This window comes from Convolutriloba macropyga, chromosome 8 (assembly GCF_964194025.1).
Source record: "Convolutriloba macropyga chromosome 8, txConMacr16.3, whole genome shotgun sequence".
Taxonomy (NCBI): Eukaryota; Metazoa; Xenacoelomorpha; order Acoela; family Convolutidae; genus Convolutriloba; species Convolutriloba macropyga.
This window is the reverse complement of record NC_134475.1, coordinates 20581503-20601347: the sequence shown is the minus strand read 5'-3', so window position 1 is coordinate 20601347 and position 19845 is coordinate 20581503. Positions and strand designations below refer to the sequence as shown.

Below are 19845 nucleotides of genomic sequence, written 5' to 3'. Positions count from 1 at the left end.
TATCTACGCAATACACATTTTGAGCTATTAGCGAAACTACAAAAGTGGAAAAGAACTGAAGGAGATCCGGCTTGCGAAGTTGATGAACGGCAGCATTAATTTGCACATAGGCTACAAAAATCTGCCATAGAATCGCAATCTACAACAAGCTACCAGAGAAAATTAAGATGAATGCGCTAAGCTTATCGATAACACTATAGCGGAAAACCAATCGTTTTCCGGGGACGGCTAGCTCGCCGCGTACAGCAACAAGGAGAAGAAAAACTAACAAATTTTCTGGGTGATTTAAAGCAGTTGGCTTTGGAAGCTTACCCAACGGAGTCGCAGGACATTAGAGACAATCTGGTGCTGAGAGAATTCCTTAAGAAAACTTAAGAGAACCAGTTGGACCGAATATTACGTGCAATATGCAATTTTTCAAGAAAATTTCGGAGCAAAATATTTGAACTTGACAATTGTTCTGCGATTTCAGAACTGTCCAAACAATTGAATATTATTTTATTTTAAAGACTGGGACCTTAGATCATTCAGACCAGCTGTAAATCCCAAACAACAGCAGCAACAACATTATGCGAAATATTAGTTTTGCGGTTAAAATGTTTTTGGAAGGTATAATCTGAAGCAATATTACCTCGTCTGCTGGATCGATGCCTTAGGAGCTCGTGGACGTGATATGATTATAGCACAACCAAACATAAGGTCGTATTTATTTCAAAATAATGAAGTGTGAAATTGTGTTAGGTGCGTTACTGAGCAATGAACCAATCAGAAAAAGGTATTGATTTTTTGCAAAAAAAAATTTGATTGTAGTAGTAGTAGTAGTCGTAGTAGTAGTAGTAGTAGTAGTAGCAGCAGCAGCAGCAGCAGCAGCAGCAGTAGTAGTAGTAGTAGTAGTAGTAGTAGTAGTAGTAGTAGTAGTAGTAGTAGTAGTAGTAGTAGTAGTAGTAGTAGTAGTAGTAGTAGTAGTAGTAGTAGTAGTAGTAGTAGTAGTAGTAGTCTTCTAGTCTTCTAGTTTGTGGCGCAACTAGTCGTATCTCAGCCTCCAAACACCAACGCAATGAGTACATTCAACCATGGCCCCGAGTCCCGGGTAAGGGGTGCTAAGAATCTCCCGAGGAACCAACTCAGAATTGCAACTTTAAACGTCAGAACACTGACCCAAGCCGGATCTTTAGAGGCTTTGAAAATGGATCTGGCGCAATACAAGTTGGATATTCTGGGAGTGCAGGAGACGAGATTGCAGGAGCAAGAAATTGATCTCGGAGACCACAAGCTCTACCTGTCTGACTCGTGGTTGTCTGGTGTAAAGTCGAGACAAGGAGGAGTAGGCGTTGCTGTAAAGAAGTCATTGATAAACAGCATCGTAGAACAAGTGGCTCTAAGTGAACGTATTTGCTACGTCAAATTCGCGGCTCGGAGGTAAGTTCGCTTAATGTCATACATTAAATTCTATGGTGTACTCCTCTGCCTCCCTCCAAGAAAATTTGAGTGTTCAACTCACTCACAAGCAAGAGTTTCAAAAGCCCATTTTGTGAGTTCATATTTTCCTCTGCTTTTTCAATCCCCTAGTTGTCAAAAATATTACCGGCCTCCTCGTCCTCCATATTTTTTTCTCCTGAAGAGTAATTTTGAAAAGGTCCTTCCGACCACCCTTTCAAGGTGACAGAGCATTGCCATCATTTTGAAATGTTTCTGGATAGTAATGGTTGTGGCCTCCTGTGGCAGGAATAGAAGCTCGTAAAATTTGGAGGTCAACTGAACGAGCTCTGCGCATTGATCGGCTCCGGCCTCCTCTGGATGACTTTCTTTGAGGTCTGCTCTACTGTTACCCTACTACTTAGTTTCTGTTATCTATCTCGGCATTCTCCAACTCTCGAGCTAAACAGTCTTGCTCATCCACCAGAGCGATACATTCTTTTGTCTTTGTTTCGGCTACAATTGTAACCTCCTCCAACTCTATTTTCAATATTTCAAACCGCCTCCTCCAAGACTCCCGCTGATTCCCAGCGTATTCAAGCAGTCGTTTGATCTCAAGCATTTGCTCACGAACTTTTGACTTTCAAGTTTTAACCGCCGGAGCTCCTCTTCGAGCCGAACCCCGGCAGTTCCCAGCATTTCGCTGTTGTCAATATTCTTTTGCTGTTTCTCGATTCTCTGATGCATCTCATTCAACTCCATAATACTAATTGCGGCTCTATCCACTATAATGGGTGGTTGCAGCTGCGTCAATGGCACAACGTATCTTTTATTTGATGTTACTTCATCAATCCTATACGCTTGGTGCCTGACTATTGACATGACCTCGAACAAATTGGGTAGATAATAGCAACAATCGCCAATTTTTGGTTCTGCCATTCCTACATATAACACACTTAAGATAATCTAATGTGTCAATCTCAATTTCTGTCATATATGGTACAGATTTAGCTTTTTTTTAACTACAATGATTGTTTTACCTTCACACCGTTCAACTGTCACTTTCTGTCAATCTTTATTCCTTTTTACGTTGTTTTAGATAATGAAAAACCTAGTTTCCCAATTGTGTTAATGGGTTGCAATGCAATTACAGGATTGGTGCCACTGCGTATCATATCGATGGAAAGAAACACACGTACCAAACAAAGTATGATTGTAGATCCAAAAAAATAGTCATCAAACTGATGGTTATTTCCCTGGCCACATGCAAGATTTGTTTCAGTTCACTTACCAAGTATTCAAAAATCAGCAATTCATGTTCGAATACTCTAGAGTCTCATATAAATCTTCTTGTCCCAGAAACACTTTTCTTCCTGTTATCGTTTTTCTTGAATGCCTTAATCTTTGGGCCCTCTTGCTGATTTCCAGGTCTCTGTCATTGAAAAACCCTTCCACTGGCGCGGAGGCTGACAAATTGACGTTAACTCTGTAATTAGGCATATCATTGGGTTTATCAATCAGTTGTATTCGTCGGCCATATGTGATCCATGATCCATTCTGCAATTCAAGATCGTTTGGGTACATCGGATTGCAATTAATTAGTGTGAAATTTCTATAGAATACTCTAGAAATGGGGTCCATGTACCAAATTCCTTCTGAACTGTTTGGTACGTGTGTTTCTGAACTGAAGGTTGATAAATTGACGTTAACTCTGTAATTAGGCTTATCATTGGGTTTATCAATCAGTTGTAATCGTCGGCCATTTATTATCCGTGATCCATTTTGCAATTGAAGAGCGTTTGGGTACATGAGGTTGCAATTAATTAGTTTGAAATTTCTATAGAATACTCTAGAAATGGGGTCCATGTATCAAATTCCTTCTGAACTGTTGTCAGCAAAAACCCTGATTAGTACTTCTTCGGCACAAAACTGGTTTTTGAACGATAATTTTAGCGCATCTGTTGTCATAATGTTTTTCTCCCGCTCTTTCTGCGTGTGTATCCAGAGCGTTTTGTTGACTTAGGAAAATTTGGTGTGAGTTTCAGTTAATTGGTATCGTTGAAATCATAGCTCTGTCCAATTTTTCCATATGACAATTTAATAACTCTATTTTCTTCAGATTTTCAAACATGCCTTAAAGTGCCAAACAAAAATTGGTCGAGTTTTATGTCACTGAGATCTGTCTCAGATATAGCTGTTGGTAAAATAATTTGTTCCGTGGACGTCAATATTTCGTTTGTGTAGAACAAATTTCTGTGGTTTGTTTCAAAAAGCTGAAAATTGTCCAGCTGTTATGTCCTGTTTTTCCACTGAACCCTTAAATTTCTTTTTCTGTCTAATTTGCTCGTCAAGTACTTTTTGTTGCAAGCCTGGACTAGTTTTTGCGGTTATCGAGTCTGGAAAGTTAACTATCGTTAAGATATGTGGTTTTTTTCATGGTCGAACAAATGTTGTACTGAATCTATTTCAAATGTGTCTCCTTGATATAACAAGGTCTGCTCCTGTTTCAGAGGGTCTTTAAAAAATAGCCATGTTCTTTCATTTACTTCTTTAGTTACAATGAACAAAAACACCATGAAAATTTCTGCATTTATCATGATTTTACTTCTCTGTGTTTCACTTTTTGTATTGATCCAATCCACGGGGTAGACATAATTCACTCCTTTCTCATCTCCACCCTTCATGAATGTTTTAGATACCTTCTGAACAAACTCTGCGTCGGCCCGGCCAAAATTCATCTCATTAAGGACTTCATTAGGAGCCTTGAATTCGAAGTCACCAAGACCTGGTAACCGCGCTTTGTGTCCCTGCCATAGGTTTTGGCAGACTGATTCTTTTATTGGGAAAAATGTTGGAATTATTTTTCATTTTTCATTTAAGTAAGTTGCGTCGTCATTACAACCACTTTTTTGCAGCACCGTTACCATATATGCAGCCTTGTAAATGCAGTATTTTAGTTTACTCATGCTGCTCTCGGCGTAGACGAGTCCTCTTTTGTTTACTTGCTCCTCAATTATATATGGCGTTTCGCGTTTTGTCGGTTCCATCATGGCAATTTTATGAGTCTGCAGAATGTTCTCAAAATCATGCCCCACAATCTCTTACGATTGTTAAAATTATCCTATGCTAGCCAATTGGAGAAGTTTACAGTTCATATTTACGTTCCAATGTGGGTTCCATGCCCTCTGCATTTTGTCGCATCACCTTTTGAAAACACGTCATCATCAAATTTTTCATCTGAATCGTTATCCTTGAATAAAAACAGTCCTTGAGTTTCCGTGGTCTTCCGGTTCGCACTTTTTGTTTGATATCGTCTTTCGGTAACATTTTGCGAATTAGAAGCCGTGCTTCTAATTGGAAATTCTTCGCCTTTACTCCTTTAGATGTTGCCATCAGACTATCCCGCTTTTACTGTGAGGCCACTTTGGGCTCAGGTAGCTTTGTGCTTCTGCTTTTATTGTTTGTTTTAGTATTTATTGATTCTCTTGTATTCCCATCCATTGGTGTTTGCAACAATTACTCCTTGACTGTCTCATTGTGAGTTTCAGTACTATGGTTAATTTGACTATTATTCCCTTCAAGATTAACCCCACTCCTTGCTGTGTCATTCAATTTTGGAGTGACTACTTCAATTTCCGCAAAATCGTTGTCCTCCGTAAGATCTTTTTGAGGTATTATCTATTCACTCTTTGAGCTATTATTATTATGAAATATCTACGCAATACACATTTTGAGCTATTAGCGAAACTACAAAAGTGGAAAAGAACTGAAGGAGATCCGGCTTGCGAAGTTGATGAACGGCAGCATTAATTTGCACATAGGCTACAAAAATCTGCCATAGAATCGCAATCTACAACAAGCTACCAGAGAAAATTAAGATGAATGCGCTAAGCTTATCGATAACACTATAGCGGAAAACCAATCGTTTTCCGGGGACGGCTAGCTCGCCGCGTACAGCAACAAGGAGAAGAAAAACTAACAAATTTTCTGGGTGATTTAAAGCAGTTGGCTTTGGAAGCTTACCCAACGGAGTCGCAGGACATTAGAGACAATCTGGTGCTGAGAGAATTCCTTGTGGGAACAAAAATGTTTAAAAAAACTTAAGAGAACCAGTTGGACCGAATATTACGTGCAATATGCAATTTTTCAAGAAAATTTCGGAGCAAAATATTTGAACTTGACAATTGTTCTGCGATTTCAGAACTGTCCAAACAATTGAATATTATTTTATTTTAAAGACTGGGACCTTAGATCATTCAGACCAGCTGTAAATCCCAAACAACAACAGCAACAACATTATGCGAAATATTAGTTTTGCGGTTAAAATGTTTTTGGAAGGTATAATCTGAAGCAATATTACCTCGTCTGCTGGATCGATGCCTTAGGAGCTCGTGGACGTGATATGATTATAGCACAACCAAACATAAGGTCGTATTTATTTCAAAATAATGAAGTGTGAAATTGTGTTAGGTGCGTTACTGAGCAATGAACCAATCAGAAAAAGGTATTGATTTTTTGCAAAAAAAAATTGATTGTAGTAGTAGTAGTAGTCGTAGTAGTAGTAGTAGTAGCAGCAGCAGCAGCAGCAGTAGTAGTAGTAGTAGTAGTAGTAGTAGTAGTAGTAGTAGTAGTAGTAGTAGTAGTAGTAGTAGTAGTAGTAGTAGTAGTAGTAGTAGTAGTAGTAGTCTTCTAGTCTTCTAGTTTGTGGCGCAACTAGTCGTATCTCAGCCTCCAAACACCAACGCAATGAGTACATTCAACCATGGCCCCGAGTCCCGGGTAAGGGGTGCTAAGAATCTCCCGAGGAACCAACTCAGAATTGCAACTTTAAACGTCAGAACACTGACCCAAGCCGGATCTTTAGAGGCTTTGAAAATGGATCTGGCGCAATACAAGTTGGATATTCTGGGAGTGCAGGAGACGAGATTGCAGGAGCAAGAAATTGATCTCGGAGACCACAAGCTCTACCTGTCTGACTCGTGGTTGTCTGGTGTAAAGTCGAGACAAGGAGGAGTAGGCGTTGCTGTAAAGAAGTCATTGATAAACAGCATCGTAGAACAAGTGGCTCTAAGTGAACGTATTTGCTACGTCAAGTTCGCGGCTCGGAGGAGAGCCAATCTAGCTGTTGTTGTCTGCTACGCACCTACGAATGAAGCTAGTCTCCAAGAGAAGGATTTGTTTTGGAGTCAACTTTCGGACCTAGTTTCCAGCTTCAAACATAGGGAGCGTATTTGTGTCATCGGTGACCTCAATGCAGAGCCTGGACACCAGTTGAATGACACCATGAGCTGCAGAGGCCCGTTTGGAATGGGTGAAGAAAATGAAAACTCGGAAAAGTTGTTATCATTTTGCACTTCACACAAATTGCTCGTAGGTGGTACATGGTTCCAGCATCGACAAGTGCATCGGTACACCTACAACCCTCCCGATCCGAGTTGTCGAAAAAAGATGCTGGATCACATTCTGTTTGCAGAGAGATAGAGAGGATGTCTGACGAATGTGAGGACCAGAAGAGGGAAAACCACAATTACCGATCATGAACTGGTCATTGCGGAAGTATCTATGAAACTTTTGTCTAAAAAGCCATGTTTCACGCCCAGAATCAGTTCTGCAAAGCTGCAAGATGAAACAACGCGTGACTTATTCACGCAGGAGGTCAAGTTACATCTTGATAAGAGCGGCGATTTCGAGAATACAGAGCAGTCTTGGGACAATTTTCGAAAAGCCCTGAACCAAGCAGCAGTGAAATGCCTCCTTCCGGACAAGCGAGTGAACAAACCTTGGATTTCTCCAGATTCTCTGAAACTTATCCGGAAACGAGCTGATCTACAGTTGAAGAAACACAGCAGCGCGGTGGCGTTGTTAGAGTTCACAAACTGCTGTAAGGAAGTCAGAAAAGCTCTACGTGCAGACAAACGGGCATGGCTTGAACGCAAAGGCCAAGAAGTGCAGAGCTTTGCGGACAGAGGCAACTTGAAGGAGGTTTTTGGGGCATCACAGCAGATTTGCCGAAACTGGAGTACCCAGTTGACCAAATTAGTTTCAAGCACTGGCGTCAACTTACGGACGAAAGAGGAACGACTTGAACGCTGGACGGAACATTTTAGTCAACTCCTGAATCCCTCAACATCCAGTTGCAGTACGAGATTGGATCGCGAAGAAGCAGCTGAAAGCTTGTCGATTGACCTGAGCCCAATTCGATTTGAAGAAGTGCTTGAAGCTGTCCGCAGGTTGAAGAATGGCAAGGCAAGTGGACCCGATAACATTTCCTGTGAGATGTTGAAAGCACACAAGGGTATTGTCGAGTGGCTCTGGGACATCATAGATAAGTGTTGGTCGACGGAAGTTCTGCCCGATGACTGGAAGGTAGCAGATATTGTCCCATTATACAAGAGTAAAGGAAAGAGGTCAGAGTGTTCGAACCACCGAGGGATCTCTCTATTGTCAGTACCAGGCAAAGTGTTCGCTTCCGTTATTCTCAATCGATGCAAAGATTCAGTGGATCGCGTCTTAAGGGAAGAGCAGTGCGGCTTCAGAAAAAGCAGAGGATGCGCCGATCAACTCTTTGCCCTGCGTCAAATAATAGAGAAATCAATGGCGTTTCAATTGGATATTAGCTTTTGTTTCATAGACTTTCGAGCGGCATTCGATTCTGTCGATCGTGAGCAGATGTACCAGATAATGAAACACTATGGTCTTCCGCAAAAAGTGATAAACATCATAAGAAACAGCTATGATGGATTCAAATGTCGAGTCAAAGCCGAAGGTGAGAAAGGACGCTTATTTGATGTCAGAACGGGCGTTAGGCAGGGTGACGTGTGGTCCCCAATCCTATTCGGCCTTGTCATCAACTACATTTTGGCTAACTCGGTGCATAGAGGATTAGACATTGGGAGATTGGTGGCTGACTTAGATTTTGCTGATGATGTTGCTCTCGTGGGGGTCTCAGACAGTGAGGTGCAAGAAAACCTACATCGAATCGAGGCCCTTGCGGAAGCCGCTGGTCTGAAGATTAATGTGGCCAAAACAAAGAATATGGGCGTAAAATGCGACAGCCCAAATGTTGTTGCAGTGCCTAGTATCCAACAGACCGTGGAGATACTCACTGGAACACATAAAGGCAAACTAGGACTCCTGGCAGAGACATCTAGCCAGTCACGACTAACCATCAGCACGGAGGTGCTGCTGGGAACGAAAAAGAAAGCGGGCTGGTTCGAAACACAAGATGGCCGGAAGCTAAGATTGAAAAGCTTAGCGGTGGCTAAGCCAGCGTTGGTAGCTTCACAACAACAATCTGCGGTAGCAGATTCAGAGTCGCTAGAAATTGAGAGTCGGTCAGTGGTGGCTGACCAAGAGTCTTTAAGATGTCAGAATTGTCAGCGGCAATTCAGTACAGTTACCGGACGCAAAGTGCACCAAACAAGATTCTGCAAAGCCGGTTTGTCAAAGAATGTCGTCGACAAGTCAAAGTTCGAGCAACTAGAGGCGAGCCTTACCTGTGACAAGTGTGAAAGAAAGTTCAAAACAGTCAATGGCCGAAAAGTTCACCAATCGAGATACTGTGGCAAACCTAAAGCAGTTGCCACACGCGTGTTTTCCTGCAAAGTACAAGATGTTCTCGGAAACGAGTTTGAAAACATAGAAGCGTTCAAGTATCTCGGATCATATGTCAGCCTCAAGCATGGAGACCTGCAGGAAGTCAATTGCAAACTTGCAGAAGGTAGACAACGGTTTGCTAACTTCCAAAATCTCTGGAAGAGCAAGCAGCTCAGCGTGCACCTCAAGTGCAATTTGTACAAAGCACTCGTTTTATCAGCCGTGCTGTACAGCTCAGAGACTTGGACTCTTTCGAAATTAATGGAGAGAAAACTTGAGAGTTTCCACTGTGGTTGTCTTCGGAGAATTCTACGTGTGTCATATCTGGAGAAAGCAACGAACGAAGAAATTATGTCAAGATCACGAATGCCCCAACTATCCACGATGATCATGCTCAAACGGATAAAATGGTACGGACACATCCAGAGAATGGAACCAGGAAGATTAGCCCGCAGTGCCTTCGATTGGGACCCGCCCGATCAATACGTCCATGCTAGACGCGCTCCTGGGGGGCAACGGAAAACGTGGATGAGTCAAATCGAAGAAGACTCTGTACGAAACAAAGTATCGTTCACCAGATTGCAGGAGAAAGCAGCAACCGGGTCAAAGAATGCCTTCAACAATTTCGTCGTACAGCACTTCACAGAATAACCAAACAAATAACTCTTCTTGTTTTGTTTGTATTTGTTGCCAACCGTGCCTTTATTTCATATTTGGAATTAAAGTGTTGAAACAGTAGTAGTAGTAGTAGTAGTAGTAGTAGTAGTAGTAGTAGTAGTAGTAGTAGTAGTAGTAGTAGTAGTAGTAGTAGTAGTAGTAGTAGTAGTAGTAGTAGTAGTAGTAGTAGTAGTAGTAGTAGTAGTAGTAGTAGTAGTAGTAGTAGTAGTAGTAGTAGTAGTAGTAGTAGTAGTAGTAGTAGTAGTAGTAGTAGTAGTAGTAGTAGTAGTAAAGAAGATGTTAGATCATATCTTATTCAGTTCGAGGCACAGGACTTGTTTGCACAACGTTAGGACAAGGAGGGGAAAGATCACTCTCACCGATCACGAATTGGTCATTGCCGAAGTGCGATTCAAAATAGTGGCACATAAGCCACGCAGTCAACCGAAAGTCTGCTCTACCAAGTTGCGCGATGAAGTCACGCGTGAAGCTTTCTGCGCAGAAGTGAAACGCTATTTTGATGAGAGCGATATTGTTGAAGGCGTAGAACAATCTTGAGCAAATTTTTGAACGGCTCTTAATGCAGCGGCAACAAAACTACTCATCCCCGAAAAGCGTGTGCACAAGCCCTGGATTACAGTTGAAACGCTGGCTTTGATTAGGAAACGGGCCGAGTTACAGTTGAGGAAGCATAGTAGCGCGGAGGCGCTGCTAGTGTTCTCTAACTGCTGCAAAGAAGTACGCAACTGTGAAAGGCCGACGAAATCACGAGTCACGATACTGCGGCAGAGAAAAGGCTGGAAGATCTCGCATTTTCTCCTGCAATGTCCACGATCGAGATGGAGTGGAGTTCGAAAATGTAGAAGCTTTCAAGTATCTCGGTTCTTTCGTGAGCTTGCAACATGGTGACCTAAAGGAAATCAGTGTCAAGCTGGCGGAAGGGAGACAGCGATTTGCGAGCTTTCAGAAGTTTTGGAAGAGCAAACAACTTAGTATTCCCCTCAAATGCAAGTTATACAGAGCTCTCGTGTTATCAGTGGTCTTATATAGCTCTGAAACGTGGACCATGAATAAATCAACGCAACGGAAACTTGAGAGCTTTCACACCAGTTGTCTGCGAAGGATACTATGTTTTTCATATCTGGAGAGGGTGACAAATAAAGAAGTACTGGCTAGATCACGTATGTCGACACTTTCTGCAATGATCATGATTAAACGGTTGAAATGGTTTGGCCATATCCTGAGGATGAATGACGATCGTCTAGCGCTCCGAGCCTTCACCTGGGAGCCGACAGAAAAATATCGATATGCTAAACGAGCTCCAGGGGGTCAACGCAAGACGTGGATGGATCAACTTGAAGAAGATTGCTCAAGGAACAACATGAGCTACATCACCTTACGACAGAAAGCGAAAAGAAAGTCTAAATCCCGCTTCAACAGTTTTGTCGAACAGAATTTCCTGGATTAAATAAACCCAGATAAGCTCAAACTTATATGCATTCTATTAACTTGTTTGTAACTATTGTCATTGTTCCTTTATTTCTTTATGGAATTTAAGTGTTCAAACAGTAGTAGTAGTAGTAGTAGTAGTAGTAGTAGTAGTAGTAGTAGTAGTAGTAGTAGTAGTAGTAGTAGTAGTAGTAGTAGTAGTAGTAACAGTAGTAGTGGTAGTAAAGAAGTCGGGTATGTTTCCCGGGGCTTCAATTTGTGCCCCTGTGTCAGTTCAGTTTCAGTTGTCAAGTTTTTTCCAACTGCTACAATTAAAACATCTGCAAATTTTACGCCAAGAGCATTTGTTTGTTAGGCTGGACTGAGTTGTGAAAAGTGCCAGTATGCTTTTGTGATAGTGTGTTTGTTTAAATTGTCTCCAATTTTTTGAATAATTCTATTTACAAGGTTGTACAGTTGTTTAGTTTGGTGAAAGTAGTTTTCATCGGATTTGACTAGTCGCTTATATTCAATTTTCAATTCACCTCTACAGTGTTGCCTTGTCCTCTTGTCTTTAAGAGTTTTAAAATTTGTCGGAATGTCGAATTCATTACATGTAATAGCTAGGAAGAGAAGAAGATTGTGCAGTTCAAGGTAGTGACAGAGTGGGAGGAGTTTTAGGTTAATGAGCGTTCTTTGTAACTTTGAAGTGAAATTTCTAGAATCCATTTAGTGATGCCATGATCTGCACTTTTTCAAAGCCAAGATCTGCACTTTCTTCAATTTTATGCACATTGGTGCGGTTTTGCGACCATGTGTGTGAGCAGTACGTCAGTATTGGAACAATATAACCAGTATAGCAGTTCATTTTGGTTGACGTTGAGCTGATGTTTGACATTTTTCGTTTTATTTCGAAAAAAGCACTAGTCCCATTTGATGTAGTTATTAATCCAAGGTCTTTTTGGGATCCGTTGGTTTTGTTTCCTGGCCACACATGGGTGAGATTACGCCTAAAATTTAGCAATTTGAATTTGTTCGCATTTAACTCCATTCCATTCTCTCGGCACCAGTTTTCAGTTTTTTTTTGCGCTTCTGTCCAGTTTTGCCTGATTATGAACAATGAACTTATAGTTGTCTGCAAATTCAAAACATTCAGTATTGGGGTTTGCATCTGGCAAGTCCTTTATAAAAATTAAGAACAGTAGTGGTCCAGGTATGGAACCTTGTTGGACTCCAATTGTTACGCTCTCCAAACCTGAACAACAGTTTCCAATTTTGACAATTTGTTTTCTATCTTCTAAGTGTGATTGCAAGAGTAAGAATATATTCGCTCCTACATCAAAACTTTCGAGTTTCTTAATGAGAAGGTGATGTGGTACTTTATCAAAAGCTTTTGCAAAATCTAAGTAGGGGATACTAATGTCGTCCGATGAAATTGTGTCAAATTTGCGATATACTGTGTCGAGAAACAGTAGAAGCTGAGTGGTTGCCGATCTATTCTTTCGAAAGCCGGTTTGATTTGCGTTTAATCTGTGACGACAATGAGAATAATTTTCGTCAAAAATCACTTTCAAGGTTTTGTACGCACAACAGAGTAGACAAATCGCTCTGTAGCTTTTCACTTCTGCTTTGTTTCCCTCCTTATAGATAGGAGTTATTTGACTTATTTTCCAGTGAGAAGGGAGTTTTCCTTTATTGAACATTGTTTGAAAAAGAGTGACTTGCTCAGAGTTGCTGATTGAAATTTAAAAATTATACTACCAAATTTATCGGGTCCGTTTGACTTGTTGAGTTGTAGTTTACTTGATTTATTTGATATCAATTTTTGTGTTATAAGCAGAGAATTAAGTTTTCTCCTCAAGACTGTTGGCTTGTAATCAACTTTTACCGACACTTTTTGGAAGAATGAGTTAAAAAGTTCTCCTTTGTGTTGATCTGTTCTAGCGCTCGTGTTTTCATAGTTTACAATGGGTGGTATGGAAGAGCTCTTTCTTATTGCCCTAAGATATTTCTGTATATTCAAAATTTCTGTGGATTCAAAATTTAATTGATCTTTCTCCATTGCAATGTATATTTGTTTCTCAAGTTTTTATTTTGAGGGTCATGCTCAGATTCATTGTCTGCCATCGTTTATTTTTAGTTTCCAGTTTCTTGATTAGATGGGATGTTGATGGTGCTACCCACGGGGCAAGTGAGGCTCGATGCCGCGTGACTTTAGGAATGTTTGCTTCGAGGATCTTGTTTATCCATTTGTACCATTCTTGAACCAGGACGTTCACATTGCTGTAGCAGTAGGGATCAAAAGATGATTTCGTTATTTACCCTTACGTGTACTGCAAAAATATTTGAAAATTATGCATGCTATATTTGTCTTCGGATACAGAATTGGCCTTTAAGATCGTTACTACCGCTACTACATTTACAGTTCTTCAGAATTGGACAGTTAACAACTCTGAGCTGCTGAAAGTTTCATTCTGGGTTGCTGAAGATATAGAATGATAACTGCCTTTACCTTATCTGAAGATAATTTCTAGTTAGTGTAATATAGATTTCGTCTGGGTGTTGTATTCTGCTCTATTATTTTGTCGCGCATTATGCGCAGTCAAGGAACTGTTTCTCTTAAAATATATGATTGTTTCTTCATGTTGGGGAATATAATGAGATGTTTGAGGCTTGTCCTAAGTTGTTTCAAAACATGAATCTTTTCAGTGCCTGAATGGAGAGTATAGTTGATTCCAGTTTCCTGGACAAAATTGACACAGGTGGAAATCTAGACGAGGATGAGCAAGATGAGGACGAGGAGGAGCGTCAGAGACAGATGTTAGAAATGCTTCAGAACCAGTTGCCCGACGACCTGTTAGATGATAGTTGTACCGATGATGAAACGGATATTGATATCACACAAGACCAATCCCAGGTTTCCGAAGATGAGCAGTTTTATGATAAAAACCAAGTAGACACGGAAAACTTAAATGAAACAAATTGTTCAGTAAATGACGATCAAGAAATTGACCACATCAAGCTCATCAATGGACAAGAGGTGAATTTTTGTTTCCATTTCTTCGAGAGAGCAACATTATTTATGTGATGATTTAAGATCGGTTTTGTTTTAGTTCCGCCCAAATCACAATTTGTATCAACTTTCGCCCAAAAAACAAACAGGTATTGATTCAATTGTTTCCAACAAACTAATTGCTCTCTAACAAAGTTTATAGGAATTATATTAATCATGTTCATCTTTTATGGACAGAAGTCCCGGAAGGTATTTAGTCACTGAGCAGTTCTCTGAGAGCTATAGTGATCTCTAAGTGCTAAGAAGACATCAAGTTATGATGTGGTGCAGTTTTCGCATTTGAGCTCCTTCACCTCTATGATTATAAGTTCATTACTTGGCTGTTATTTCACTACTATCGATACATTTTTTTGAATGAAAATATTACAATCCAGAGCATTTGAATGGTTTTGGTGCAGTGTTTTTCTTGTTAATAGCCGCACAGCGATAGCTGGGGCTATTATTGGCCTTCTCTTGGGTTTTTTTACAATTCAAAGAATTTGAGTTGTATTGGGGCGCTGTCTTTTTTTTAAGATCTGTTCACACATTTTCATAATTTTTGAAGTCAAATTTGAGGTAGTGATTTTGGTCACGCCGAAACAGGAAATGGAGCGAAAAAGCGAGTGGTTTTCCGGCGTGAAATTTTTTTGCTCTAAATTTGAAGTAGAGTGAGAAAACGGTGTTTGAACAAAAATTCGCTTTCTCGATAGAGGTTTTTCGTTCACATACGGCATTTTCACTCTGATTTTTACGGTTTTTTCGATTTTTTGGATCGGATTTTTTTCTTAAGTGGTTTTCGCAATCCATTAATAGTTCATTCTAGGCCTAGTTTTTGTATTTCTTTCCAAATTTCTATTTCTGGCTTATGGTTTTTGTTCACATGCGGCAGTTTGACATCGATTTTGTTTTTTTTTTAAAAAAAATTTTAAAACTAATTTTTATTAGAAATGGTTTTCCCAATTCACTCGGTCTGTTCTTGGTATAATTCTTTGTCTAGTCAATGAAAATTCTTTGAATTGTACGTCAGGACTTGTCCTGCTATGTTTTTTATTTCGTCGTCGCGATTTTTGTTACCACCATTTGACGTCTTAGCCACTTTTTGTTCATTCGTTCATGCAATTTCAACTGAATTGCATGTGTGACGTCATTTTTCGCTCTTAGTGGAGCGAGTTCTTTTGTTCATGCGCGTGATTAAATTTTTGGTCACATTTGACTTACCTCACTCTCAAAAATGACTTCCTCACTTTGAAGTTGACTATTATTTACTTTAATTCAAAGAGATAAGGTCAAATGGGTGTGTGTCACTCTAAATGAAGGTTATTTGAGAGCAGCTGATAGAGGCCGCGAAAAATTATACAGATTTTTAATCAGAATATAACATATCAGCCTTCAATGAAAAGATGATTTTTTTGTTCTGTCTTTTTTTCTGTTTTTTAGGACTGCAGATCTACGAAGCTATTGCGGCTATTTTCTGGCAATCTGCCAGCTATGTTAAGATCTGTTCACTTTTTTTCAACTATTTGATGTCATTGAGAAGTCAAGTTATTGGCGATTTGGGTCCCACTGTCGTAATAAAAGGAGCGAAAAGGAGGTAAGTGTGGGGCTTGATTTTTTCCAAGCTGCTTCTAACGTGTAGTGGTAAATTGATGTTGAACAAATTCCCAGTTTTCCGAGGCAATTTTTTTTCACGTGCGTCAATTTGACTTCTATCGTTACATTTTTCCTCCGATTTTCTTCCTTAATGATTAACAAAAGTTCATACATGTGTTCTAATATTGCATATTTTTTTGAAGTCGGCAAGAGGCAATTAATTGTTTATATGACTCGACACACTATTTCTTATAAAGGAATGTCAGTGAATTTTTTAAAGTTTAGTGTTTTTTCTTTTGTCGTGCTTCTCAGCTTCATTAATGACTGGTCTTATTGGCACGAGGACAATACAAAGAGTGTTATAGTTTTAGTTGATATCTAAAGGTTTTAACTACTTTGTCAGAACTTTTCAAAAAGAATATCAGGGACTTTTTTTCTTGCATAGTTTTGTAGTAATTTGTTTTTTTATTAGTCTGATTAATGACAGTTCTCATTTTTCTGCTAGTGAGGCATAAATAAACCCAATGGATTGAGTTCATAGTTGGTGTTTTTCATGATTTTATCGGTATTTGTTCAAAAAGTGTTAGCTAGGTTTTGATTTTGGCGTTTATTTGTTGTACTTTTTGTTGTATTATCACTCAGTCTCAACGATAGATGTCACTGGTTGCTGAACAGCCCTGAATTTATCGAATTATTTGTTCGATTTTTAGTTAGCCTTTCTATGACTTTGACGAAAATTGTTCTTAACACTTTTATAGTTTAAAGTTTTGCCCCTTTCAATCGTTCATTTAAGTTGTCTTCTTACTTAGTCTCTTTATTGACTAGTGTCATCGAATGCTAATGAAGCATACATGAATCTAATTCGAGATCATAGCGTTGTTGTTTATGACTTTTAAACTATTTCTTTTCATATTTGTGGATTTTTGTGTAACGTTTTTGTTCTTGTGGTTTTGTTGATTTGTCTCAAAAATAACAGTTCTCATTGACTTTGTAGTGCGTGGTAATTTGTCGTTATTTTAGAGAAGTCATGTTTTAGTAATCGCTTTTATTGATTTAGATGCTTTTTGTTTATGAAAGCTTTTTTGTAATTTTTGAACTTTGCCTTCATTTGTTCTTTTTCTCCCTTAGTCACCTAACGGAAATACTAATAATTGTTTTGTCTTCGGAAGTTTTTTTGCAGTGGTTAATGATATTAGCATGTTGTTTTATGTTATACTTACTTTGAGTCCACTAATTTTCTAAATAATGCTGATTTTTGCCAAATTTCTCCGTTTATTATAATCATTGTATTGTCATTACTTTTATTGTCTTTAAAACTAGTTTCTGGAAAGAAAAAGTTTTCGATTGTTGAAATTGTTTGTTTTTTTGCGCATATGTGTTTTGTTGATTGTCATAGTTTGATGTTGCTCGTGTCATTATTTAATTCAAATTCTTGGATTTTAATTATAACGTGTTTTGCTTGGTTTTTATTCGTAATCTTTCTTAGGTCATGCGAGAATCGATACGAATGAGTTGCTCTCTATGGGTATAGCCGGTGATCCGGATGATCCTGCACATCACAGTCCAACCGAACCCTTAGTCCAACACCCTGTTCCCGACAATTATCACGCAGTACCAATGGCAGACTCCAATGTTCCGATGCCACATCAGATTGTGAAACCGACCAATTTTTCAACAGTTTCTGCAATATCGGAAAATCTGGAACAAGAGGATGTCTTAAGTGCCAAAACGCCTCAGCATCAATTTGCAGTATTTAACCCTGTTTCCGAATTCTGCCCACCTAAAGCTTCGACAGCTGTCAGAGGAACCGAAACTACCCCACCGCCTGTACAAAACCCGGATGTCCTTAAAAGACAACGAACTGTCCAAAGCAATATTAATGATTACCACCAAGGTGGATCTTATCTGTCATCAGCTAGCAGTAATGCCAACTCTTGGTCATTTGAAGTGTTCGGCAAAAATCAAAATGAAGCATACTCAGTGGAAACAGAGCCGTGTTATGGAAAAATAAATCCTGTAAAAGATAGGAATGCTAATCAAAGTCAGCAGCCATTGAATGATAGTTACCGCAATTTTGATTTCGGCAATGGAGATTACCCAGAGAGGGTTTTGTACAAACCCAGACAATCAGTCCAACAGCCACACATTAGCAGTTCAATGGAGGCGAACAACATCACACCGCCACGTAGGAATCCTAGATCGAATTTTATGGAGACGGGTGGGGTGAGCAATGACCAGCAATTGGCACAGATGAACATTCTATACGAGGCGAGAGGCAACCGAATTAAAGAGCTGCAGAATGAAATGGAGATGAACTCAACTGAAAGTGCCAAACAACTTCGGATATTGCAGCATCAGCTGAGCATGTCTGAAGGTAAGCCTCAAATTTGTCCATTTCTTCATAATTGTTCCGACCCCACTTGTGGGGGGAACTATATACTCAAATGGTTTTTTTGTTCAGTCAATTTTGGCCGATCGATATATTCATTGCAAAGAAATATGAGTGGTATCATTAAAAAGCTCGTCCAGCGTAGAATTGGAAACTAAAAAGTTTTTTTTAAGTTTTTTTCGAAGAGTTATCGAGGATTGAAGTTTTGTGTGAACAACGGGATATTTGGCATGATTTTGTTCACTTTTAGTACAATTTTTCTTCAAATTAATACCCTTTAATAAAAATACTAATTCAAAATTCCATTTCACTCCACAAAATGAATCAATTTTGAGTTCCTAACAGACAAACGAAAGGCGATAAAAAGACTAGTTCTGGTCTCATAGGGAAGTGTACTATCAAAAATCGAATTCTATTTGAGAGCTTTTCTTAGAACTTTTAATATTTTTCTTCGTTTTGTCAAGTCACCTAGACACTAGTCACTTTTCATATCGAGGTTCCGTTAATGACAACCTGAATTACAGTCTAATGAAGCCCAATGAACAAAAAATTAGTTTTCAAGGAATCAAACCTTTTTTTGGCTTCGACTCCAAAGTTTTGGAGTCCCATGGCATAGACTCGTTGACAAAAAGTGCAATAGCTTCCGAAATGAGCACTAAGTGAACCTATACAGAGCTTTGAGTGGACAGCTAATGGATGTTAAGACTTTAAAACTGATTTTTCGCGAATTTTTTTTTTTAAAATTAACTGATCATAAACTTGTTTTCTTGTAAGTTAATTGTAAGTCAGTCTCAGTACTGACAGGACCCCCTTCCTTTCTACTGTAACCAAAATCAATCTTGCTAAAGGTGTTATCTTCTAACTATGTTTTAATGACTTAATGCAACAAGATTTTAAAATTTTCCAAAAATTTTTTTGGATATTTTCGTAATATTGGTTCCTCTTGAAATCTGATCTCCTTATCCTGTTATTGATGTCTCCTATTGACTTAAAGAACATTTTGAATGGACCATAGATAAAGTTTTCTGAGAAAAGCTTATGGTTTAATGGCTTGGACACTTTCTGCTCGCACTTTTCTGCTGAATTTTTGGTTTTTGCCTGTATTTGTTGTTGTTTCCATAGTCATAAGACTTACTGTGATGTCTTATTGATAACCTATGTTTGACAAGTATTGTTGTCTTCCAATCAAGTTTTAACTGAGCGTATTTGTTGACTTTCGTCGAATGCTATTGAATTTAATGGCTGTTGAGACTTTAAAAATGATTTTTCGAGAATTTTATTTCAATCAACCGGTCTTAAGCACATTTTCGTGAATTGTATCTCAGTCTCAGTAATTACTGGATCCTCTTCTGTTCTAGTGGAACCAAAATTAATTTAGTTAGCCGTTTTATATTCCAGCTATTGGTGTTATGACTTCGATGCACAAGTTTTCATAGTTTTAAAATTTTTGGGTATATTTTGTAATTTTGGTTCTTTTTGGAATCCTAACCCATTATTCTAATATTGATTGTTGCATGGGCTTAGAGGAGACTTTCAGTGGATCATACATAAAGTTTTCACAGAAAAGCATATGGTTTAAATGGCTTCGACACTTTCTTCTCACACTTTTCTACTTATTTTTGGATTTTTGCCTGTGTTTGTTGTTGTTGTTTTCATAGTCAATCACTTATCGTGATGTTTTTTTGATGACTTGCGAATGACAAACAACATTGTTGTC

At 39.0% G+C, this 19845-nt stretch overlaps 2 protein-coding genes across 2 annotated transcripts in view; one reads left to right on the top strand and one right to left on the bottom strand.

Moving 5' to 3' along the window:
- Window positions 1-19845, bottom strand: part of LOC142344571 (putative H/ACA ribonucleoprotein complex subunit 4) — a 556150-nt gene that overhangs the window by 167758 nt on the left and 368547 nt on the right. The window lies entirely within an intron of this gene.
- LOC142344577 (uncharacterized) overlaps window positions 13770-19845 on the top strand; it is a 57361-nt gene continuing 51285 nt past the window's right edge. The window contains exons 1-3 of the mRNA XM_075396357.1: window positions 13770-14137; window positions 14211-14259; window positions 17226-18113. Coding sequence (XP_075252472.1) covers window positions 13814-14137; window positions 14211-14259; window positions 17226-18113 — 1261 coding nt within the window. The 5' untranslated portion in view covers window positions 13770-13813. The remainder of the gene's footprint in view (window positions 14138-14210; window positions 14260-17225; window positions 18114-19845) is intronic.